The sequence below is a fragment of the Canis aureus genome, chromosome 2, assembly GCF_053574225.1.
Source record: "Canis aureus isolate CA01 chromosome 2, VMU_Caureus_v.1.0, whole genome shotgun sequence".
Taxonomy (NCBI): Eukaryota; Metazoa; Chordata; class Mammalia; order Carnivora; family Canidae; genus Canis; species Canis aureus.
In genome coordinates, this window is record NC_135612.1 from 518,541 (window position 1) to 540,285 (window position 21,745).

Below are 21,745 nucleotides of genomic sequence, written 5' to 3' on the forward strand. Positions count from 1 at the left end.
AGGGGTGGGTGGTGGGGAGCGTTCCCAGGGTACCTGCCATCATCATAGCCTACCGCACAGAAAGGTTCAGGGAGTGCAGAAGTTCCTCGGAAAGGCCACCCCGAGGGCCTGCACCCCGAGGGCCTCCACCCCGAGGGGCCTGCACCCCGAGGGCCTGCACCCCGAGGGGCCTCCACCCCGAGGGCCTCCACCCCGAGGGCCTGCACCCCGAGGGCCTCCACCCCGAGTGCCTCCACCCCGAGGGGCCTGCACCCCGAGGGCCTCCACCCCGAGTGCCTCCACCCCGAGGGGCCTGCACCCCGAGGGCCTGCACCCCGAGGGCCTCCACCCCGAGGGGCCTGCACCCCGAGGGCCTCCACCCCGAGGGGCCTCCACCCCGAGGGCCTGCACCCCGAGTGCCTCCACCCCGAGGGGCCTGCACCCCGAGGGCCTGCACCCCGAGTGCCTCCACCCCGAGGGGCCTGCACCCCGAGGGGCCTCCACCCCGAGGGGCCTCCACCCCGAGGGGCCTGCACCCCGGGGGCCTGCACCCCGGGGGCCTGCACCCCGAGGGGCCTGCACCCCGGGGGCCTGCACCCCGAGGGCCTGCACCCCGAGGGGCCTCCACCCCGAGGGGCCTGCACCCCGGGGGCCTGCACCCCGAGGGCCTGCACCCCGAGGGCCTCCACCCCGAGGGGCCTGCACCCCGGGGGCCTGCACCCCGAGGGGCCTCCACCCCGAGTGCCTCCACCCCGAGGGGCCTGCACCCCGAGGGGCCTCCACCCCGAGGGCCTCCACCCCGAGGGGCCTGCACCCCGGGGGCCTGCACCCCGGGGGCCTGCACCCCGAGGGGCCTGCACCCCGGGGGCCTGCACCCCGAGGGCCTGCACCCCGAGGGGCCTCCACCCCGAGGGGCCTGCACCCCGGGGGCCTGCACCCCGAGGGCCTGCACCCCGAGGGCCTCCACCCCGAGGGGCCTGCACCCCGGGGGCCTGCACCCCGAGGGCCTGCACCCCGAGGGTCTACAGCCTGTCCCAGGGCCATCCCGAGACCACGGAGGAGGCTGGGCCGAGTTCCGGCCGCGGGAGAAGCAGGCCTCGCACCGCGCTGCCTCGGGCCCGGCACGGCTGCGCGCTCGGCCTCGGGTGCCCGCCCCGCCCCGCCCCTCCCTCCCTCCCCCCCGCCCCGCCCCTCCGTCCCCGCCCCCTCCCCGAGCGGCTCGCCTTCGCTCTACCTTCCGCGGGGAAAGGCTGCGGGGGGCGGGAGGCGGGGCTGCGGCCACCGGCGCGGTCCGCCCCCGCCCCTCCCCTCCTCTCCCGTCCCCTCCCCTCCCGTCCCCTCCCCTCCCCTCCCCGCTCGGCGGCCCCGCAGTCGGAGCAGCCCGGGCGGCGCGCAGGTCCTCGCCAGCCTCGCCATGTCTGCGGCCGTGAGGCAGAGGTTCGACCGGTTCCTGCAGGAGAAGAACTGCATGACCGACCTGCTGGCCAGGCTCGAGGCCCGGAGCGGCGTGAACCGCAGATACATCGCGCTCGGTGGGTGCGGGGCGGGGCGGGGGGCGGCGGGGCGGGGGGCGGGGGCGGGCGGAGGTGCCCGGGGCCTCCCGGGGCCGCCCGTGCTGGCGGGGGAGGGGAGGGGACGGGAGGGGACGGGAGGGGACGGGAGGGGCGGCGGCGCTGACGTGTCGGTCCCCGCGGCCGAGCGCCGAGTCCCGGTGGCTGCGCGCAGGCTGGGCGCGGGCGGCGGGGCCTCCTGCGGGCGGGGCGGGCGCTCCCGGAGGGCGGGGGGAGGGGAGCGGGGGGAGGGGGCTCTGCGGCTCCCGGTGGAGCGCGGCGGGGCGGCGGGGGCCCAGGGGGCGGAGAGCGCGGGGCGCCCGGCTTAGGACCCGGGCCCCGCGGCCCGTTTCTCCCCTCGCGTCCCAGGTGCCGTCGGGCTGCTGGCCTTGTACCTGGTGTTCGGTTATGGAGCCTCTCTCCTCTGCAACTTGATAGGATTCGGCTACCCAGCCTACGTCTCGTAAGTGGCCCCTGCAACCCTCCCCCGTCCCCCTCCCTTTCCCCCCTCCCCTCCCCCTCCCCTCCCAGTTCCCCTCCCCCTCCCCCTCCCTTCCCCCTCCCCTCCCCCTCCCCTCCCCTCCCCCTCCCAGTTCCCCTCCCCCTTCCCCTCCCTTCCCCCCTCCCCTGCCCCTCCCCCTCCCCTTGCCCCTCCCTCTCTCCCCCGCCTCCCCGCCCGGGGCTGCCCCAGGGCCTGCACACCCCCATCTCCCGGGGGAGCGGCCGCGCACCAAGAGGGCACACACTGCCCGAGGTCACGCACTTGGAGCCTCCCCTGATGACAAGCCCAAGTGCCTTCCGCCTCGCAGTCTGGGGCGGCGGTGCCCGGTGATGCGGGCGCAGCAGAGGGCCCCGGAGTGCGGCCTTCAGGGCTGGGGAGGCCTCAGCGGGCAGCAGAACTGATCCCTCCTCCTCAATGATTATCTTACGATATAAGTCACCTTATACTTACGTGCATAACAGTAAACCCCATCAAATGAGACTTCCATAATTCAGAATTAAAGTTAATTCTGGGGACAGTTTTGCCTGCTTCATTTTGAAAAGACTGGCCGCTTACTACAGGCAAATGGAAAACATTTACCCTAGTATAAAAACAAAAACAACCTTACAAGATGTATCCCTAATATATAACTCCTTGGTTCTATGAATTTCTCATTTATGTAATTACACTTAAAAATGAATCTTAGCAGATTAGGTTCTGAATTTGTTAGTACCTGACGTTTTTATTTTATTTTATTTTATTTTTTTGTTGTTTTTTTTTTGACCTGACGTTTTTAGTCTACAGTGTTCTCTCCCCCCCCCCCCCTTTTTTTTTAAGATTTTATTTGGGCAGCCCGGGTGGCTCAGCGGTTGAGCAGCACCGCCTTCAGCCCAGGGCGTGTCCCCAGGGTCCTGGGATCAAATCCCAGTAGAGCTCCTGGCAAGAGGCCTGTTTCTCCCTCTGCCTCTCTCTCTGCCTGTGTCTCTGCCTCTCTCTCTCTCTCATGAATAAATAAATAAAATCTTAAAAAAATATTTTATTTATTCATGAGAGGCACATGGAGAGAGGCAGAGACACAGGCGGAGGGAGAAGCTGAGCAGGGAGCCTGATGCAGGACTCAATCCTGAGCTGAAGGCAGGCCCTCAACCACTGAGCTACCTAGGGGCCCCTACAATGTTTGTTTTGAAAAATATTCTACATTTTCATGTTTTCATTCATTCAAATCAGAATTCTTCGCCACAAATGAACTGTTTTACTCTGTAGCTCTACCTAAGAAAGCTGGTGGGTTTTATTTTCATTGAATTGGTTTCTGCAACTTCTCTCAACTGTAAAGATAAAGGAAAAAAGAATTTTTGGCTGGGAGGCTAACAGATGACGCATTTATTGCATCTTGTGTCTATTACAGGATAAGCTAGAATTTTAGTATCTGACTAGAAAGGAAACATGTTTTAGAAGTTGCGATTTGAACAATTAAATTGAAGTTACATAAGTAGTTACTGTATTAGTCTCCTGCAGACACTTAGCACTCCACAAAGTCTGGCTACATTAGGATGCTACTTGTTAGGAATTTGGAGCCCCTGTCTTCATGCTCAGAAAAGCATTTACCCTCTTCCAGCATTACCCGCTGAAGCACCATCCAAGTTGCATGTGTGTACCAAAGAAGGGCAGACCAGGAAAACTGGTTTGTTTGGCTTTCGGGTCCCTGAAAAAGGTACAAGAATAGCGGTTTTCCATAAAATGTAATTGACTGATAATACGGTGTGTATAAAAAGTTTGTAGTTAACAGTGATTCAAATGGCTCACACGATGTGTCTGTGCCATCAGACAAAATAACAAAGTACATTCCTTTACTTTTTACTTTTCTTTTGATTGTGTATTCTGCTTGCAAGAGTTCCTTTAATAAGAGTTTGAAGGATTTTTCAGGTTTGGGCTTTTAGAAGTTATTGAGCACATTTTGAACAAATCTTGGGTGGCAATTTAATAATTGCCTAGCTGCTCGAACTATTTTGAACCAGCAGGGAATATGGATTTTTGGAAATACTGAATATCATAAAACTCTTTTTCTATATCAGTACCATTTAGTACATAATCCTGTGGGAAAAATAACCTTCTCTGTTGGTGTGATGTCATTGGTGTGGGCTTTAGAACAGTAAAAATCTTTTTTCTCGGGGAGATATGCAAGTCCAGGCGTGTGCAGAGGTGGATGTGACCGCAGACAGAACTGCAGTATGTTTCTCCTTCACCTGAAGTGAATTAATTCTAGCAGGAATCTCTTTTTCAGTCCTATTTTTTTTTTAAAGATTTTACTTATTTATTCATGAGAGACACAGACCTCAGGATCATGACCTGAGCCAAAGGCAGACGCTCAACCACTGAGCCACCCAGTTGCCCCCTTTTTGTTTTAAATCATTTGTTTGTGATCATTCTTTCATTCTCTGCATAGTCAACTGAATAGTATTGCATCTTTTTACTTCCAAGAAGCTAAATGTTCCTGTCTATTGTTCGGGATTCTGTGAAATGATAGAGACGTTCATATTTCTAAGTGGGTCAGGTATGTGGGTTTTTCATGTTTTGGGATTATTCCGTTCACTAAATATATATACTTTTCTATTTGAATATTCTGAGACAAAGTGATATATGTACTACACTATACCAGGAGCTGGAGAAATGCTAAAATCTAATATTATAATTAATGATTTCAGCAGAAATTCAGGAAATAATGAGTATCTCTAGATGCGAGTATCTCTGGAGTATTTATTTATAGTAACATATAATTATATGTGTATATATTTTATAGTAAATATGCTTCTTTTTATAGGCCCAACTCTTTCACCTTTAAAATAAAGATACGTTTCTCTGACCATATAGAGTGAAGGTAATGGAGTGAAGATTGCTCTCTGTGGGTACTTGGACTTTTCCCTAAAACAGTGGTTCTCAGCCCTGGGTGCCCATTGGAGTTACCTGAGGAGCCTTCAGAAATACTGATGCCTGGGCCCCACCTCCAGAGATTCTGGTGTAATTGGTCTGAGGTGCAGCCTGGGCTTTGGGGGTCTAAGTCTCCTCCATCTTTTAATTTGTAAAGGAATCTAACATCAGCCAGTGTCTTGGAACCCTGATGTCGAGCGGCAGCAGAAACTGGTGCGTGTTACGCTTGATGGAGTGAAGGATGGGGAAACACCCTGCTGCCCCTGGGACCCCGCCTGACCTTTGCTTTGCCAGGGTGGCATGGGACTATGCACAGTAGAAGCAGACCGCCCTCCACTGAGTAGCCTTCAGGCAGTCAGTGTTAAACATGAGTCTCATCAGGTTCATTCATTGCTTAGCCAGGGTAATTGTGTGACTGTCGGGAAATTGTTGACAATGGTGCTGTTAGTTCTTCTGAAAAGTCTGGGTTTATCTGTTTAGCAGGAATCGAGTCCAGCCCGTTCCAGGCGTGGGGGGCAGCACTTCAGCTGCGCTGTGGCCCACGGTGGCCGCGTGCTCTGTGCCCTGAAGGGACCAGGGTGATGGCAGTAAGCGGGGAGGTGCGGGCGGTGGGTGCGACGGAGGCCGTGAGCCGTGGGGAAGGTCGGCAGGGAGCTGGGCTGCCGGGCAACGGGAAGGGCCCCCATGGGTATTTCTGGGAGCTCCTGCTTGAGCTCGGCTGGAGGATGGCGGGGCTGCGTGTGCCCGGGCCGAGCAAGGCGAGGAGCCCGGGGGCAGGTGCCATCGTGCAGGGGCCGCGGCTGGGGGGTCAGTGTGCGTGTATTCCGGGTGGTTGTAGGGAGTTTGCAGGTTTTCGGGTCACCTCGGCTGGGTTTTAAGTGGGTGACATGCTAGGACTTATGTCTTGCGGTGGTCGGGGCTGCGGCGAGCTGCCTGGCCCAGTGTCGCCAGCCGGGCCGTGGTCACCGCCTCCGTCCGGGCCGCCGTGCCATAGGGTCAGCGCTGGTCTCAGGGCTGAGCCCCGGGAGACGGCGGCCAGACCTGGCTTACCTGGCTTCAGGTCAGGGCGCGGCCAGCGAGGACCGGCAGTGGGGACCCGGCGCTGTGGCTCCTGCTCTTGCCTCGGGAGGCCGCCCCTCTGCTGCTCATGCCTGTTTTCTGTGCTGTCATTTCCCTTGGAGAGCAGAGCCTTTGATCTTCTACCTGTTTGCAGACCTTCTGGCCAGACTGTACAGTTATCTTTTTTTTTTTTTTTTTTTAATTTATTTTTTTTTTATTGGTGTTCAATTTACTAACATACAGAATAACCCCCAGTGCCGTCACCCATTCACTCCCACCCCCCGCCCTCCTCCCCTTCTACCACCCCTAGTTCGTTTTCCAGAGTTAGCAGTCTTTACGTTCTGTCTCCCTTTCTGATATTTCCCACACATTTCTTCTCCCTTCCCTTATTTTCCCTTTCACTATTATTTATATTCCCCAAATGAATGAGAACATATAATGTTTGTCCTTCTCCGACTGACTTACTTCACTCAGCATAATACCCTCCAGTTCCATCCACGTTGAAGCAAATGGTGGGTATTTGTCATTTCTAATAGCTGAGTAATATTCCATTGTATACATAAACCACATCTTCTTTATCCATTCATCTTTCGTTGGACACCGAGGCTCCTTCCACAGTTTGGCTATCGTGGCCATTGCTGCTAGAAACATCGGGGTGCAGGTGTCCCGGCGTTTCATTGCATTTGTATCTTTGGGGTAAATCCCCAACAGTGCAATTGCTGGGTCATAGGGCAGGTATATTTTTAACTGTTTGAGGAACCTCCACACAGTTTTCCAGAGTGGCTGCACCAGTTCACATTCCCACCAACAGTGTAAGAGGGTTCCCTTTTCTCCACATCCTCTCCAACATTTGTTGTTTCCTGCCTTGTTAATTTTTCCCATTCTCACTGGTGTGAGGTGGTATCTCATTGTGGTTTTGATTTGTATTTCCCTGATGGCAAGTGATGCAGAGCATTTTCTCATGTGCATGTTGGCCATGTCTATGTCTTCCTCTGTGAGATTTCTGTTCATGTCTTTTGCCCATTTCATGATTGGATTGTTTGTTTCTTTGGTGTTGAGTTTAATAAGTTCTTTATAGATCTTGGAAACTAGCCCTTTATCTGATATGTCATTTGCAAATATCTTCTCCCATTCTGTAGGTTGTCTTTGAGTTTTGTTGACTGTATCCTTTGCTGTGCAAAAGCTTCTTATCTTGATGAAGTCCCAATAGTTCATTTTTGCTTTTGTTTCTTTTGCCTTCGTGGATGTATCTTGCAAGAAGTTACTATGGCCGAGTTCAAAAAGGGTGTTGCCTGTGTTCTTCTCTAGGATTTTGATGGAATCTTGTCTCACATTTAGATCTTTCATCCATTTTGAGTTTATCTTTGTGTCTGGTGAGAGAGAGTGGTCTAGTTTCATTCTTCTGCATGTGGATGTCCAATTTTCCCAGCACCATTTATTGAAGAGACTGTCTTTCTTCCAATGGATAGTCTTTCCTCCTTTATCGAATATTAGTTGCCCATAAAGTTCAGGGTCCACTTCTGGATTCTCTATTCTGTTCCACTGATCTATGTGTCTGTTTTTGTGCCAGTACCACACTGTCTTGATGACCACAGCTTTGTAGTACAACCTGAAATCTGGCATTGTGATGCCCCCAGATATGGTTTTCTTTTTTAAAATTCCCCTGGCTATTCGGGGTCTTTTCTGATTCCACACAAATCTTAAAATAATTTGTTCTAACTCTCTGAAGAAAGTCCATGGTATTTTGATAGGGATTGCATTAAACGTGTATATTGCCCTGGGTAACATTGACATTTTCACAATATTAATTCTGCCAATCCATGAGCATGGAATATTTTTCCATCTCTTTGTGTCTTCCTCAATTTCTTTCAGAAGTGTTCTATAGTTTTGAGGGTATAGATCCTTTACATCTTTGGTGAGGTTTATTCCTAGGTATCTTATGCTTTTGGGTGCAATTGTAAATGGGATTGACTCCTTAATTTCTCTTTCTTCAGTCTCATTGTTAGTGTATAGAAATGCCACTGACTTCTGGGCATTGATTTTGTATCCTGCCACGCTACCGAATTGCTGTATGAGTTCTAGCAATCTTGGGGTGGAGACTTTTGGGTTTTCTATGTAGAGTATCATGTCATCGGCGAAGAGGGAGAGTTTGACTTCTTCTTTGCCAATTTGAATGCCTTTAATGTCTTTTTGTTGTCTGATTGCTGAGGCTAGGACTTCCAGTACTATGTTGAATAGCAGTGGTGAGAGTGGACATCCCTGTCTTGTTCCTGATCTTAGGGGAAAGGCTCCCAGTGCTTCCCCATTGATAATGATATTTGCTGTGGGCTTTTCATAGATGGCTTTTAAGATGTCGAGGAATGTTCCCTCTATCCCTACACTCTGAAGAGTTTTGATCAGGAATGGATGCTGTATTTTGTCAAATGCTTTCTCTGCATCTAATGAGAGGATCATATGGTTCTTGGTTTTTCTCTTGCTGATATGATGAATCACATTGATTGTTTTACGGGTGTTGAACCAGCCTTGTGTCCCAGGGATAAATCCTACTTGGTCATGGTGAATAATTTTCTTAATGACTGTACAGTTATCTGAAGCCTGATTCCAGCTGCCTCCTGTCGAGCTGTTGGCAGGGTTGCCGTCCTCCCTGCCGCACTCCGTTTCCGAGAAGGTGGGCCCCTGCATTGGGCGAACCCCTGTCACCACGGTACACCACCCCATGTCGCCCCATTTCTCTGCTGACCTATAATTCACATGCAGCCCTTTCAGAGTGTGCGGTTCTATGCATGGCGTATTCATAAAGTTGTGCAGCCCATCAGCGCTGCCTGATTCCAGCACGTTTTTGTCGCCGCCCCCCGCGAAGAGACTGGATCCATTAGCAGTCACTCCCTGTTTCTCCTGTGTCTCAGTTTCCAGAAACCACTTAGTGCTTTCTATCCCTGTGGGTGGGCCTTTTCTGGACAGTCCTTATCTGCGGAATCCTATAACGTGGCCTTTCTTCCCAGTGCAGCCCTGCTATCCGTGGCATTGCACAGATCAGAGTCTGAGAGACGCCCCCAGGAGCGGGTGCTGTGCTATGCCCTCCTGTGCAGAGTCCCTTGCCACAGACCTAAGGCAGCCCCCACCGGGGTCCCCGACTGGGTGCTAGTCTTGTCCTTGCTGCTTTGGTCAAATGGAATTATGAGGGAAAGTCTAATGACTTTATTTTATATTTTGATTTTTGCCCTGCTGAGAAAGGAAAGGAGGAGAGTTTTTCATCCTGTCCAGCAACTTTAAACAATTTGACAAAAAAAACAAAAACAAAAACTATTTTTCTTTTTATTTTCTACTTAAAAAAATATGTTTTATCTATTTATTCACGAGAGACACAGAGAGAGGCAGAGACACAGGCAGAGAGAGAAGCAGGCTCCATGCAGGGAGCCCGATGTGGGACTCAATCCCGGGACCCCGAGGTCACACCCTGGGCCACAGGCAGGCGCTCACCCCCTGAACCCCCACGCGCCCCAGTTCACCACCTTCCTGGGACTCTCAGAGTTGGGCTGTAGAGATCAGGCATGTAATCTACTTCCTTTCGTTTTCAAATGATCCGGGTGCAGAGGGAGGTAGGGTACGTTTCCCAAGGTCGCACCGAGACCCAGTTACTACACAGGGGTGTGAAAGTGCAGTTAGGCGGATTTTAGTACTAAGCTCAAAAAGACTAAATGTGAGTCCAGCATTTGGTGGCTGTATTTAGACTGATGTTTGGCAGCACCTTTGAAATCTCATGCCCCCTTCATTGAAGTGTCATTTTATCTTCTGTGTCGTCACCAGCCCATGTTAAACTGTGCCACCAGGCCAGTTAGCTGTTTGCATGGCTGCTTACCTGTGCGGCACTTGGTTTCCCAGAAACCTGTGTATCCCTGTGTAAGTGCTTTACAAATACAGCGCGTTTAATGCTCACGGCACCCTGATGACGTAAGTACTCCATTCCCATTTCACAGATGAGGAAACAGAGGAAGTAACTTGATCAGGTTCTCACAACCGGTAGATGGTGAGATTATATATAAACCCAGGGAGCCTGGCTGGCCCGCTTGGTGGAGCAGAAGACTCTTAATGTTCAGGGTTGTAAATTCAAGCCCCAGATTGGGCATAGAGCTTACCTTTAAAATTAATAGATGGGGCACCTGGGTGGCTCAGTTAGTTAAGCGACTGCCTTCAGCTCAGGTCGTGGTCCCCGGGTGCTGGGATCGAGTCCTGTTCTTCCTCTCGCTCTCTCTCAAATAAATGATTTAAATAAATAAATAAACTGAACAAACGCGGGGACTCTGGTTCCAAAGTCCACGTTCTAACTTTTCTGTTACTCTGATTTCCATGTGGCCTTCCGGCTATCTTGGACCCACGCCATACCCAGGCGGAGATGAAACGAGAGCTGTTGATGCAGACTTTCTCTCCTCCGTATGATGCTCTCAGTACCTTGTCTGCAGGTGGTGTGTCTTTCCTCTCAGATAGGGTCCTGCCCTCCCAAATCATATATCTGCATGCACACAGCCATTTGCAGCGTTTTGTGAACAGGAGTTAGAATGTATTACTAACAAGTTCTTTCGCTTGTTACATAGCATTGGTTTATAATAGCAGCAGCATAAGTTGTTATTTGCAGACTTGCTCTGTTTTCCCAGGCAAGCCCGTCTGAAGGTGCTCACTGACTTAGATTTCCTGAGGGAGTGGGGCCCTGCCTTTGGTTCTCTATCAGGAGGCAAACAGTCTCAAGGAGAAGATGTTTGGGGATGACTCCTGTGAGGTCAGATCAGATCAGAAAGGGGATGGTGATGGGGGTAAATTTGGAAAACACACTGTCAAAATAACTAAGAACTGTAATCCACGATCCCTGGGTGTGGCTTAGCAGTTAAGCATCTGCCTTCAGCTCAGGGCATGATCCTGGGGTCCCGGGATCGAGTCCCGCGTCTGGCTCCCCACAGGGAGCCTGCTTCTCCCTCTGCCTGTTTCTACCTCTCTCTCTTAATGAATGAATGAAATAAATGAATCTTAAAAAAAAAAAAAAAGGGAACTGTAATATAATTAACCACAAGTAAAAGCCACAGCATTTTCTTAGTTAATGATTCACAGCATACAAGGTGCAGGAGCTTAGGTTACAAAGGCCTGAAACCTCCTCATTTAAGATTTGCAGTGTCGGACTCCTAGATGGAGGTTCGGTACCCAGAGGAGACTTGGAGAAGGTGGCCCTGGCGTGCCTGGCAGTTGAGCACCACTTGTTTCAGAAAAGCAAGTCGTCTGAAGCACAGTCTGGCTTCCCCAGTGGCGCTGCACGATGTGTATTTGTGCTTCTCAGACTCATTAGGGGCTTTGTTTTCTTTGTGTCTGTGTGTGATGCCAGAACTTGTAATCATATCTTTTTTACTTTTTTATTTATTTATATTTTCTACTGAGTTGCTGATGTTCCTCATACACTAGCTCTGCCCTCTGCAGCTCTGAGTGCTTACGAGCAGAGCAGCAGATGCCCTCACTTTGACTGCTCTGGATAGCCTGACGCACATGCATGTTCTGGCCAACCCTGCACTTGGATCGGTAACTGGCACCTTGCAAATTTTTGTCTTGAGTATCCTGAGATCTTAGACTTTTAAACATTTTACTTTTGTCAGCTTTTTTACTGTTTTTTTACTTAGTATTACTACTAATACTGCTGAACTATTTTAAGATGGAGTTGTAGGGAAAAAAACTAGGAAAAGTAATAAAATGTCCTTATAACAGCATGTCACTACTTTTGTGGGTGATTACAGCCAGCATTTTGGTCAGTTTTTTTCCTCCCTTGCCTGTGCTATAAGAGAAAAGAAAGTCTTAAGGAGCAAGTAAGATGAATGATTTAAATTACTTATTCATGATCTACTTTGTGGCTCAAAAGCAGTTGTGGGGAGAGCATTCCTAATGCTCCGTTTTAGAATGTGCCTATGAATTTTAGTGATGCTTTCCCCCACCCTGTATATGAGGGCCCTGGAGATACAGTTTATCTGTCCTTCTGCTTTTACCTACCCCATCCTGGAGTTCTCTCTGTCAGGACTGGCTTTAAATAAATATTCCTCATCTCTTAAGGTATTTCCAACGACTAGAAATACATACAGAACATTTTAAGGTATTTTGTGACTGTTGACAACATTACCAATGAATGAATTTTGAGGAACAGTGAGTTAATATATAGAAGTTGAGGGGCGCCCGGGCGGCTGAGTTGCTTAAATCTGCCTTTGGCTCAGGCCGTGATCTCAGGGTCCTGGGATGGAGTCCCATGTCCAACTCCCTGCTCAGCGGGGAGTCTACTGCTCCCTCTCCCTCTGCCTGCCGGTCCCCCCCTGCTTGTGTTCTCTCCCCCTCTGTCAAGTAAAATCTTAAAAAAATATAGAAGTTGAAAAACAGTTTCAAAAATTGTTCATGAAGTGGCTTTTTGTAGCAGTCGAAGTGTGAGTGGGTGCTGTAGAAATCTCCTCTGCCTTCAGTCTGTCATACCCCTCACGCACTCTCCTGGCTCCCAGGAGTCACTTCCCCGCCCTTCTCAGCCACGTGGCCACTGTGTACCTCCGTCCTGCGGCCTCTGATAGGGAGGCCAGGTGATCTGGTGAAGGGATCGCTTACACGTTCGAGGTAACTCAAGGCTGTACCAGCCTATCTTCATGTGGCCCCCTTTGGGAAAGGTTGGTTTAGATTGTGCTTGTCCAGGTTGCACTAGAGCCTCAGTGAAACTTGCAGATGCTATATTTGACACAGATATCATATTTACAGAGCCATCAGTTTTAGTGACAAAGGTTGTTCCAGTAGGATTCACATCTGCTGTTTTATTGCTTTAGGCATAGGTTTTTTAACTGTCACATACTGTAAGGCGTTCAGTTTTGAGTTCTAAAATGTTAGAGGCACCTGGGTGGCTCTGTCAGTTAAGCATCCAACTCTTGATCTCAGCTCAGGTCTTAGTCTTGGGCCTGTGGGTTGGAGCCCCGTGTTGGGCTCCACGTTGGGTGGAGTTAGCTAGGTTAGGTCCTAGAGATGAAGCTGTGGGAGGAGAGGCAGCTCTCTCAGATTGGAAGACCACAAATGAGCTACTGGACTTGGGTCACGGGTCTCTTGGGGCAAAGTCAGGCATAGGTGTAAGTGTAGGGATGCCGGAATTCTCTGGCCTGCACGCTTTAACATTCCTCATGTTCTCTATTTGATTGACTGAATCTTTCATTTTGCATTAAAACACAGAATGGTGGACAGTTGGTAAAAAAGACCATTGTAATTAAACACCAAAATGTTTGACTAACGAATGACGGCTTTTGTTGTAATATTCAGTCTCCATTAGAGATGTTTTATAGACTCATCTTCAAATGTATTTGCCTGCGAATTTAGCTTATTTACGTATTTCGCTTAGTCATTTTACATAGGAGAACACCGTATTAAAGAGTAAATGAGCATAGTGTTTTTTTCATTGTCCTTGTATAGTCACCTCACCTCTTGTATAGTCACCTCAGAAGATACTTTTCTACATATTTAGGAGGCCTAGCTAGCTAGCTAGCTCATATCTTTTTTCTTTCTTTTTTTTTTTTGAATGAGGAAGGCTGGGCATGATATAAACGGTAAATAAGCAAAATGGTTTTATTGTATGTACAGAATCCTTTCTCTTGCTTTGAGGGCACAACTGCTCTGTGGTGGAAAACAAGTGTAACTTTGAGTGCCCATAGCTTCTTACCTTTTTTTTTTCCATAAAGAAGACAAATCTTTTCTTTATAAGCATGGAAACAAATTAGTGTTTGTGTCTTAAAATGTGTAATATTTTTCTCTTGTAATTTTTTTCCTTCTCATTTGCAATGGCATTCTCTTAAACCAAAGTAATAAAAAATAGGAAAACCATTTTGAAGTCTCAGGAATTCCCACATCACACTCTGATAAACACAGCAGAAGAAGCCCTACACCTCTTAGGTGCTGTGGATGGTCATGCTGTGTGTCTGCTGTATCAAAAAGGGTTATAAACATTACGGTCTGTAGTCTTCATATTCAAGCTTCAATAATCTACCTCAAACTCTAGAGTACTTGCTATTAAATAGGACTTACCACATTCAAAATAAAACAAAGCAAATGGATCCCAGGCAGATTTCTTTCTGTTCTTTACCAACAGCATATCTCAAAGCTGTTTATTATTATAGGGCTTTTAAATTAAGTGTCTGGCAATATAGTTGACTCATTAAAATTAGAATTCTCTGGATGGCTACAACTGGTTTTAGTAGTAAAGCCAGTGCTTTGAAGAAATTTACTACTTAATTTTATGTTACCTGGCTAATTTGAATATATGTGAACCATGTACAGTACAGGTGGCATGTACTGGAATTTCTTTGGTGTTAGTGATCAGAAGTGTATGTATATGGATCTGATAATTCCTAGTTCTATTAACCCTTGGGCAAATAGCTTAAATTTCATAAACCTCAATTTTCTTACAAGTAAAAGGGGTGGGTAGTATATGTCAAACAGCACAGAATCTAATAATCAGTAAGTGCTTAATTAAGGGTGGTTACTTTTATTAACCTACAAAGAAGAAAACTGAATTATAGTTGTGATTAATTTGATGTCATTGAGCTTTTAAATGATTAAAAGAGGCATCTGGGTGGCTCAGTCAGTTAAGCATCTGCCTTTAGCTCAGGTCATGACCCTGGGGTCCTGGGATCAAGCCCCATGTCAGGCTCCCTGCTAAGCTCTCACTCTCCCTCTGCCCCTCCCCCACTCCTGCTCTCTCTGGGTCTCTATCTCAAATAAATAAAATTTTTATAAAAAAGGCATAAACAGATGGGCCATGAAGGCTGGTGGAGGCAGCCAGTACCTGTCACTGAAGCCCGGTGGTCTGGCCAGTGGGCTCTGTGCGCATCAATAGCAATGCAATGCTAACGCAAATTTTTTTTTTTAAAGATTTATTTATTCATGAGAGACACACAGAGAGAGACAGAGACACAGGCAGAGGGAGAAGCAGGCTCCCTGCAGGGAGCCCGATGTGGGACTCGATCCCGGGACCCTGGGGTCACGCCCTGAGCTGAAGGCAGACACTCAACTACTGAGCCGCCCAGGCGCCCCTAACATAAAGAATTTTTGCCAGTCCACCTTCACACCATGGGCCTGAAAATTGTTCTCAGCAGTGTCCAAGTTTGTTCCCATTGGCCTGCAGATGGGATCTGGGGATTTCAGCTCTTATTCTCTGTAGCATTTGGGATTTGGAGAGTGAGGGATAATTAAAATCCGTGGATAATTCTCCAATCCCCTTGTAGGCTTATTAACAATGCTGTTAACCCTCTACAACTTCTACTTAGTTAGGAGGACTGGAGGATTCTTATCACTTGCTTTTCTTTTCAGTCTCTTACTTCCCTGTAATAATAAATTACTACCAGGTTATAAGTATTTATCTATTAGGGTAATATTTAACGAGAGCTTACTTGGTTTGTCATTGATTCTGAGTGTTTAATGTGTATTAATTTAATCTTCATAACAACATGATAAGGTTTATCGTTCCTGCTTGACAAATGAGGACACGAAGGCCCAAAATAACTTGCTCGAGGTCCTGTGGCTGCTAAGTGGTAGAACCAGATTACAAGGTGCGTGCCAAGGATGGTGAACTGATGCCAAACCAGATGAGCATTGGGAAGGAGTGAAGGGGAAAGCCTGGTGATTCCACAGTCCAGTGTAATTAGTAATTTTTGATAGTTTAATAGAAGATTAGAATGAGTCCGTCCTGTGTGATGGGCTGTTGGACTCTGTTCTCTTCGGTATTTATGTGTGTATTGAAGGCCTTTTAATGCTCTAAAATACAGCAGCGTGTCTGATCATGGTTAGAGAAGTTTGAGTTGTTTCCTCAAGAGAGAAATTAAATGAATGTTCCTGATGCTCACTTCAGTGTGTAACAAAGCCCTAGAGAGGGCTAGTCTCATAGGAGGAAGTAGTTGTAGAAAGTCTGGTGCTTATTTTTTTTTCTCCCATATAGAAATCTTTTTCCTTCCTTTTGTTACGAAAACGTAGTACAGGCTCATTGCAAAGACCTTAAAATGAAATTCCGCAATCCCGATGCCCAGGATGAACTTTATACAATTTGAAATTTATATTTCTGGACACCATTCTTAGTCTGTAAACACAAAAGATTATGTGTTTGCCTCTTTTTCGAGACACAAAAGTAGTGATCTTTTTACATTCAGCACTGTATCTTGGGCATCATTCTCTGTTAATATCCTTTTTAAAGGCTTCAGAATATTTCATTGTGTGGACCCACCAGCATATAATCACACCATTCATTGCTGTCCTTAAAAAGCGTGTGGACCTATGCTTCTGTAATATTTTATTTTGAAGTTGAAGTTCAACAGTATTTTATTTTCAGTTGAAGTTCATTTTAGTATCTGTCTTTCCTCTTTGAGCTTCATATTTCAGCCTATAAAATAGAGTAGGAATAGTTGGTCTCGAAGATAGCTTCCAACTCAACGTTGTACAGTTTCTGCTTTCTGAAATTTTAGAACTGCTGGCCACTCCCATACCTAGTATTGACTGTCGTCTTCAGCAGCCTGGCCGTATCCTTACCACTCACTCAGGCCTCCTTTCCTTTGTGCCACTTGCTCCTGGTAGGCCAAGCCCTGCCCCTGGAACATGGCAGGTGGCTGAGTTGAGAGAGAACAAAGCCCCGAGAGTGGCCAGGCAAAGGGCCGGTGGTGAGAATATGGCAGTAAGAGTCTGCACAGAGCAAAGACCATGATGTCTGTCTTTTACGAGTGTGTTCCCCCAGAAGTTGTTCTGAAACCAGGTTCAGCGTCGGTGGTGCAACGAATGTATCCCACCCGAGGGCAACGTAAAACAGAGACCATTTAAGACAGTGGCCGAGGCCTGTGGGAGAGTGGTTGGAATTGTTCCCAGCTGCTTTTGGGACAGTTCCAGAGCTCTTCTAGGGTTTAGCTGGGGATTGAAAACCCTGGGGGAGGTGAGTGTTCTAGCCAAACAAATAGAGGACTTTTAGTTGTTCTTGAAATTTTAGCAAAGAGTTTTGGTTAGTAGATGTTTTTACTTTGAATTCTTTTACAAACTTGAGAATGTTCAGGTGGGCATTCTAGATCATCATAGAGCGACTCATCCTGACTGTAGCAGAGGCTTTATTCAGTTTGCCTTCCCTCTCTACCTTTTCTTTTCCCTTGGCCTCCCATTCATTGCTGGAAAGGGGTAGCTGCCTACCCTTTGCCACAGCTGAGACTCAGCCTTGATTGGCAGGACTGAAACTTGGCTCAGCCTTAGGATCACCTGTACAACTTCCTTAAAGTGTATACCTGTGCTCTACCTGCCAGAGCCGGAGTACCAGGCCTGAAAAGGCCCCAGGCATGTGTCTGTCTAATGAGTTCTGTAGCTGGGGCAACAGTGGACTAGGGTGCCACCTCAGAGCGCTGTCCTGTGTCCTTCCAGTTGCTCTCCCTGCCCTCCACCTAGGTAAGCAGGGTGGAGGGTGGAATGGCTAAGGATCTGGACCTTGAGACTGACATTGCCTCTTGTTTGTCTTCTGTGACCCAATTTACCACTGCTGAGCCTTGGGTTTCTTCAGCATGAGACTGGATCATTGTGGTCTCTTCCAAAAGGAAGACAATGAACTCTTTTTGTATTTATATTCGTGTACATATTTATTAAATGCCTACTTGGTACCAAACATTTTGCTAAGTGTTGTACAGCCTGGTGGTGAGTTGTTCTAGGAAACGGGGAAACTAGGAAAATAGCCTGGAATAGTGAAACAGGCACAGGCTTTGTTGGGGTTAACTTTGGGTATAAATCCAATCTCTGCTACTTCTCCTCCCTCCCCTCCTCCCTCCCTCCTTCCCTCCCTTCTCCCTCCCTCCCTCCTTCCTCCTTCTCTCCCTCCCTTCCTCCCTTCCTCCAACACAGGGGCTTGAACTCATGACCCCGAGATCAAGAGTTGCTTGCTCTACCCACTGAGCCCGACAGGTACCCCCAATCTCTGCTGCTTGTAGCTAGGAGCCCTGCACCTGTTCTTTTTCTTCCTCAAGCCTCAGTCTTTTCCTCAAAAATGAAAGTAACACTACCTATTTCCTAGGGCCAATATGAAGTTAAATAATTATTAGGTAAAATTTAACCAAGGATGTGAAAGACCTGTACTCTGAAAACTCTGAGGCATTGATGAAGAGGACACAAATGGAAAGATCCCATGCTCGTGGATTAGAACAATATTGTTAAAATGTCCAGACTAACTCAAAGCAATCTACAGATTCAGTATAATCCCTATCAAAATGCCAATAGCACTTTTCAGAGACCTTGAGGAAATAATCCTAACATTGGTATGGAATCCCACAGCAATGCTGAGGAAGAACAGAGCTGCAGGTATCACAGTCCCAGATGCCAGGATCTGCTACGAGGCTGCAGTAAAGCAGTGGTATCTGCGCAAATACAGACACGGGCCAATGGAACAGAGTAGAAAGCCCAGAGATAAACTCATGCTTATGTGGCCGGTTAGTCTACAACAAAGGAGACAAGAATTTGAAGTGGGGAAGAGATAGTCTTGTCAGCAAATGACGTTGGGGGAAAATTACTGGTTCCTCCGTCTCCCAGTCTTTGTTCCATTTTGAGCAGAATGGAAATGACCTAAAGGCACAGAGTGCTTCAGATTTAAGATGAGTCCCCATGTGGCCTGAGAAGTTGCCACCTCCTCGTGGGTGGCCTAGGTTGGGATGTGACCCCGTATATGTACGAGGCAGGAGAATGTATTGCCGAGTATCACCTGTGTCCACTCACTTGGAAAACTAAGTATAAAAGTAAATAGCATTCAGGAAATGACAGGTTTTTTTTTTTGTTTTTTTTTTTTTTTTTTTTTTAAGATTTTATTTATTTGAGAGACTGAGCACGAGCAGGGGGAGGGGTCCAAGGAGAAGCAGACTGTTCTGCTGAGCGGGAAGCCCGACTTGGGGCTTGATCCCAGGACCCCAGGATCGTGAGCTGAGCAGAAGGCAGACGCTTAACCTGCTGAGCCACCCAGGCGCCCCAGGAAGCAGCAGTTTTAAGCCCTTCTCTTCCCTCCCCAAACTAGACTGGGGCGCTTCGTCTCTTTGAGCCTCAGGCTTGGCACCTGCAGACTACCTCTTTTGTGCCTAATTTATGATGTTATGACACGTAGACATTTTCATGTGAACTTTGTGCTATTTTAGATTAAAACAATAATTAAATGTTCAATCAAATGAGAGATTCTATTAAAAATCTCTTCAGCATAATAAGACTCTGGGGGGTGGCATCTGGTGGCTCAGTGGTTGAGCATCTGCCTTTGGCTGAGGTCATGACCCCGGGGTCCCAGGATCAAGTCCTGCATCGGGGTCCCTGGCAGGGAGCCTGCTTCTCCCTTGGCCTGAGTCTCTGCCTCTCTCCACGCCTCTCATGAATAAGTAAATAAAATGTTTAATAATAATAGTAACAAGACTCTGTGGTCTTGTCCTGTCTTCTTTCATGTGCCTTGGTTTTCTCCAAAACTGGGGTCAGCCTGTGAGGTCAGTTTTGGTCTCTCCAGCGTTCTGCACGGCGTTCTGAGTGTATTAACATGGAAGCTTTGAATGTGCAGTGCTCATGGGATAGAGGACTCACCATTTTTTTTTTTTTTTTTTTAATTCCTTGAAGCACTGACCTTGAACTGTTGGAGTGGCTTTTCTGGTTTTGAATCTGTGGATCTTGACTAACCTCTTAAAAGTGATGACACAGATGGAATTGAAAATATCAGGATGTTTCCGTGGAATGCTTGTTTCAGTTTCTGTTTGCATGTGGGTTGGCTTCTGGACCTAGTCACGAATTGCTTTGGTTCCTAAAAGCAGGACCATGTGGGAGCTAGAACTGCACCCCTTCTGCCCAGGTGTGACGTGGGAGAAGTCTTTATCACGCTCATAACCTAAAAGATGCACTGCAGTAGACATGCGAGGAAGGTGGCCTCGCGTGGGGCCGCTCTTAGGTGTCTGGTGCGCTTGCCTCTGCGTGTCCTTGGGCCTCCGTTACTCTGCGGCCCCGAGGAGAGCGGAAGCCCGAGCCCACGCGGCGCAGCGACGCCCCCCCGGGCTCTGCATCCACTCGCCCATCCTGTGTGAACAGACCTCTTACTGGCCCTTGCCTCTGTGAGTGTGGGCTTCACGGCTTGTGGCCTCCCTCCCGCCCTCCCGCCCTGTGCTCATCCCTGCGGCTGCCTTTGGCCTCCTTGGGGAGCCCGTGCTACCAGGTGTTTTCAGGAGTTAGCCCATCTCATAGGTAACCAGATGCATACTTCTTCTGGTTTACTATTTTATTTTAGTTCAACTCAGTTGTGGTAAGTGTCCAGACATATGTCAGGACAGGGTAAAAAAATATGGAATTCAGGTTTACCTGAATTCTGAAGAATGAAGAAATTTGTAGGCCTGGGAGAAATTTCTGTGATTCAGAAGTAAAAGATTATTTTAAATTTATTTCCATTCATTTGCAGAATGAAATTTGTTTGAGCAGTAATTGCTGCTGAGAGTGTCCTTGATGTTAAGATGAGGGGAGGAGAGCCCCCACTCTAGGCCCCATGAAGTAGTCAGAAGCGAACGGATGCCATGACGTTGGTTTTCACCTGTGCATTATGTAGCACGTCATAGACTTCAGCAGTATCTGGACTGTGTTCCAGAAGTTCCTTTACGGAAATTTCTACTTACCCATAATACACCTCAGTTATTAAAAGCACATAGGGAATTACCACAAGAGTTACCACAAGAGAATTATGTTTGTTTTTGAAGATTTTAAGTAATCTCTACCCCCAACATGGGGTTACACCAACAACCCCACGATCCAGAGTCGCATAGTCTACCTACTGAGCCAGCCCGGCGCCCCACCACGAGAGAATCCCTGATGTGTCCCTGGGGCAGGATACCGCTTGGGGGTTCTCGGTCATTGGTGGGATCTCTGGTGCCCGGAGGGAGGCACAGGCAGGGTGGAAATCCGGGGGGAAGCTAGTGCCGGTTTCTTTGGTGACCAGAAGACGCGTAACCAGTGGTTACCATGGCTTGTCTTATTTCCACATCGCTTCCTTCTGTTGTATTCTTATCTCAGGGGCATGTGCAGACATTTGCCTGAGTTTCCTACGTGGTGGTGGAGGGCAGGCTGTCACAGTCTACTGTGTGAAAGTGTCTCATTGACGTTACATGTTGTTATATGTGCTTTTTTATTGCCTTTCAGAATTAAAGCCATAGAGAGTCCCAACAAAGAAGATGATACCCAGTGGCTGACCTACTGGGTCGTGTATGGGGTGTTCAGCATTGCTGAATTTTTCTCTGACCTCTTCCTCTCATGGGTCCCCTTCTACTACATGCTGAAGGTATGTTGGCTTCTCTTGAACTGCTCTTTTTCTTTTTTTTTTTTTTAAATTTTTTTTTTTTTTTTTATTTATGATAGTCACAGAGAGAGAGAGGCAGAGACATAGGCAGAGGGAGAAGCAGGCCCCATGCACCGGGAGCCTGATGTGGGATTTGATCCCGGGTCTCCAGGATCGCGCCCTGGGCCAAAGGTGGGCGCCAAACCGCTGCGCCACCCAGGGATCCCTGAACTGCTCTTTTTCTTTCCATCTATGTATTTGCTTTGCGTCCAACCACTAAAATAAACTCCACTCAGAATCTATATAGAGGAATAGGGACAGATGCTTAAATGCTGAACATTTGTGGCTCTGCCTCCCCTTAGAAACAGGAAGACTGAGTTTGAGACATCTAACTTACTTTGTATACCATCCTGGAAATAGCCAAAG

General features: G+C 48.3%; 1 protein-coding gene and 1 long non-coding RNA gene across 3 annotated transcripts in view; both read left to right on the plus strand.

Annotated features, from left to right (window-relative positions):
* Positions 1-1,320: 1,320 nt before the first annotated feature.
* The window catches only part of REEP5 (receptor accessory protein 5), a 33,686-nt gene continuing 13,261 nt past the window's right edge, over positions 1,321-21,745 (plus strand). The window contains exons 1-3 of the mRNA XM_077861355.1: positions 1,321-1,511; positions 1,899-1,992; positions 21,184-21,322. Of these exons, the coding sequence (XP_077717481.1) occupies positions 1,394-1,511; positions 1,899-1,992; positions 21,184-21,322 (351 nt within the window). The 5' untranslated portion in view covers positions 1,321-1,393. The remainder of the gene's footprint in view (positions 1,512-1,898; positions 1,993-21,183; positions 21,323-21,745) is intronic.
* Positions 2,174-6,166, plus strand: LOC144291668 (uncharacterized). 2 transcript variants are annotated; one of them, XR_013359051.1, is made up of 4 exons: positions 2,174-4,885; positions 5,093-5,148; positions 5,416-5,522; positions 6,149-6,166. It is a non-coding gene; the product is annotated as an uncharacterized LOC144291668 (long non-coding RNA). The 2 variants fall into 2 exon arrangements; XR_013359049.1 differs by having other exon boundaries at positions 2,174-5,148.